The sequence below is a fragment of the Eimeria tenella genome, genomic scaffold, assembly GCF_000499545.2.
Source record: "Eimeria tenella Houghton genomic scaffold, Eth_scaff588, whole genome shotgun sequence".
In the NCBI taxonomy this organism is placed as follows: domain Eukaryota; phylum Apicomplexa; class Conoidasida; order Eucoccidiorida; family Eimeriidae; genus Eimeria; species Eimeria tenella.
Window position 1 is genome coordinate 2,916 of NW_013545717.1, and position 3,248 is coordinate 6,163.

At 61.9% G+C, this 3,248-nt stretch overlaps 1 protein-coding gene across 1 annotated transcript; it reads left to right on the forward strand.

Moving 5' to 3' along the window:
• Positions 1-486: 486 nt before the first annotated feature.
• On the forward strand, positions 487-3,240 carry ETH_00017410 (microtubule-associated protein, putative; the record flags this gene model as incomplete). The annotated part of the gene is made up of 4 exons (XM_013380406.1): positions 487-744; positions 1,261-1,367; positions 1,565-1,701; positions 1,964-3,240. The coding sequence occupies 4 exons, from the start codon at positions 487-489 to the stop codon at positions 3,238-3,240; spliced, it is 1,779 nt and encodes a 592-aa protein (XP_013235860.1).
• Between the last annotated feature and the right edge of the window lie 8 nt (positions 3,241-3,248).

Consider the following 3,248-nt stretch of genomic DNA (forward strand, 5'->3'; position numbering starts at 1 on the left):
AGGGGCCCCGAGAGTGGCATTTCCCTTCGCGGGGCCCCCAAGGGCTGCTAATTGGAGTGGAAATGAATTAAAAAGAATTAACAAGGAATTAAAACAAGAAAGTGCATGCAAATAAGTATTGTAAAAACAAAATGGGTCTTCTTGGGGGCCCCAGGGTCACTTGGGGGCCCCAGGGGGCCCCAGGGTACACGGGGGCTTTCTCAGGGGGCCCCACAGGGCCCCCCAAGTGGGCTCAGAGCTTTTGCTGCTGGGAACTTTGGTTGTTTATTATTTTTAAATTAATTTAATTTTGTTTTTTGAATTTAAAAATAGAAACAAAATTAAATTCTGTTCGCTGCCTAGCCAGGAAGCCGCGCGCCGGCTGCTCATTGCCCCACACCGCTTTAGGGTTTAGGGTTTAGGGTTTAGGGTTTAGGGTTTAGGGTTTGCGGGCAGTAATTTAATTTAATTGCTTTACTTTTACTATTTTAATTCTAAAAAGAAGAAATGGCTGCTGCGGGGCCCCTAGCGGGCCTTCGTGCTGCCGCGAGGCCCTCGTGGCTCGAAGACGAGCCGCATCAGAAGCCCTGGCAGCAGCAGCAAGACACCCTCAGCAGCAACAGCAGCAGCAGCAGCAGCAGCAGCAATGTGGGCTTGGGGGCTCGCGCCTACGTCTACTTCACCACAGATATGCCCGAAGCCCTCCAGCTGCCGCAGGAGCCCATCAGCATTGAGGTGTCTGTACACCGCAGTGAATTGTCCAGGGTAAACATTTGCTGCTGCCATTTCCACCAACCAAAAAAATGCAACCACCTTAAGGGGGGGCCCCTGGGTCCCCTAGGGGCCCCCAGGGCCCCGGGGGGCCCCCTGGGTGGCCCCCTGGGTACCCTAGGGGCCCCTGGGGGCCCCTGGGGGTTCCTAGGAGATCTGGGACCCTGGGGGCCTTTGGTGTCCCCTGGGGACCCCTTGGGGCCCCCGGGGGCCTCTAGGAGATCCGGGGCCCCTGGGGCCCCTAGGGGCCTCTGGGGGCCCTTGGGGGCCCCTGGGGGCCCCCTGCGGGGGCCCCCCTGCTGCTTCGTTGCTGCTGCGTTTAGGGCCCTTTGTTTGCGGAGGCTGGGTGTCCTTTTGGGTGTTCTGCTGCTGCGTTTTAATTTACTTATTTGGATTGGCTGCAGCATTTAATTTGCCCATTTGGGTTTGCTGGAAGCTGTGGGGTGTGGGGTGTACGTACACCTGGTGAAGTGTGGGGTGTGGGGTGTGGGGCGTGGGGTGTACGTACAGCTGGTGAACAAGCTGCTGGCAGCAAAGCAGCCAGAGTTGTGGCCCTCGGCGCAGCCCCTGGACTTTTACGTGGACTGCAAGACTCTTCTTGTCAAGTCCCTCAAGGAGTCTGCTGCTGCTGCTCCTGCTGCTCCTGCTGCTGCTCCTGCTGCTGCTCCTGCTGCTGCTGATGCTGCTGCTGTTGCTGTTGCTGCTGTTGCTGCTGCGCTGGCAGGTGCTGCAGCAGACTGTCTCGGCAGCCGAGCGTGTCTCACGCCTGCCCCTGCACATCCTGCTGCTGCTGCTGCTGCTGCTGCTGCTGCAGGCATATGCAGCAGCTGGGCCTCACTGCGGAAGTCCCAGTTCGCCTTCACTACGAGATTGCGAGAAGGCGAGGGCCGCAGCAGCAGCTGCCGCCCGTGCCGGACTGGATTTCTGCAGTTGCTGTGGCCAAAACTCAGGGTGAGGCCTGATGCTGCTGCTGCTGCTGCTGCTGCTGCTGCTGTTGCTAGTGATGCTGGTGGTGGTGCTGCTGCTGCTGTTGTTGCTGCTGTTGCTGCTGCGCTGCCTGCTGTTGCTGCGGCTGCTGTTGCTGCTGCTGGTTCTTCTGCAAGTCGGAGACTGCCTGTGTCTTGCATGTGCCTTTGCTGCTGTTGCTGCTGCGTCCTGCTGCTGCCTTTGCCATCGCTGCTGCTGCTGCTGCGTTTGCTGCTGCGGGCTTCAGGGCCGATTGTGTCTGCGTGCTACGACGGGGTGCTGCGGCTGCATTCTGCTGCTGCTGCTGCTGAGGTGGGGGCCCCCTCTTTGCTGCATGCAGTGCCATTGGGGCAGGGGCCCCTTGCTGCTGTTGCTGCTGTTGACATGGGGGCCCCCAGCAGCAGCTTGCAGCTGTGTCTGGCGGCCACTCGGGGGGGGGGCCTCGTCCTCGTCTCCATGGCCGACCCCAGCAGCAGCAGCAGCAGCAGCAGCAGCAGCAGCAGCAGGAGCAGCTGCTGCTGGACACACAGAATTGTTGCTGCTGGGGCCCACGGGGGCCCCGCCAGCGCTGTGGCCACGTGGGGTGCAGCGCAGCTAACTGCTGTGGGTGGTGGCGACGGCCGCATAACTTTGTGGGAAACAGCAGCAGCAGCAGCAGCAGCAGCAGAAGCAGCAGCAGCAGCAGCGGGAGCGGGAGCAGGGGGCGCCGCAGGGGAGGCAGCAGCGGGGGAAGCAGCTCGGGAGGACGGTGGGAGGCGCCAGAAGCGGCGCGCTTCTGTTGCTGCGGCTGCTCCCGCTGCTGCTGCTGCTGCTGCTGCTGCTGCGGGGCCGCTGCAGCGCCTGTCTCCTGTGTCTCTCTTTGCATGCGCTTCTCCAGTGACTGACGTCGTTTTTGGTGATTCATTTTGCTGCTCCGCTTCTGAGGACGGCTTGCTGCAGCTGTGGGACCCGCAGAGGGCGCAGCCAGCAGCAGCAGCAGCAGCAGCAGCAGCAGCAGCAGGGAAGTGGCGCTGCAGATCAACCCCGCTGGCCCTCGCGCTAAGTGCTGCTGACCAAAAGCTGCTTGCTGCTGCTCATGCTGACGGGCGGGTGCGGCTGTACGATGTCCGTACACCTGGAGGGCTGGCGCTGGAGACAGCAGCAGCAGCAGCAGCAGCAGCAGATGTGGGGTCTGGAGACGATCCCCGCGACCCCACCTTCAGCCAGCGGCTGGCCTTCAAGACGAGGCACGCGCGGCTTCCCGCTGCAGTGGCCTGGGCCCCCAGTAGCAGCAGCAGCAGCAGCAGCAGCAGCGGGCAGCCGCTGCTCGCGTCTGCAGGACAGGATGGCTGCGTGCTGCTGCACGACCTGCGGTCTGCTGCTGCTGCTGCTGCTGCTTTCAAGGCGCAGCAAGGGGGCCTCCCCGTCCGCCTGCTTTGCTGCTCCTGGTGTACAGACACCGCAGTTGCTTCTGCTGGCAGCGACGGCAGAATTCGAATCCACCATTTGTTGGGGGGCCCCCACGCTGCAGCAGCTCTCCACTAACTCCTGCA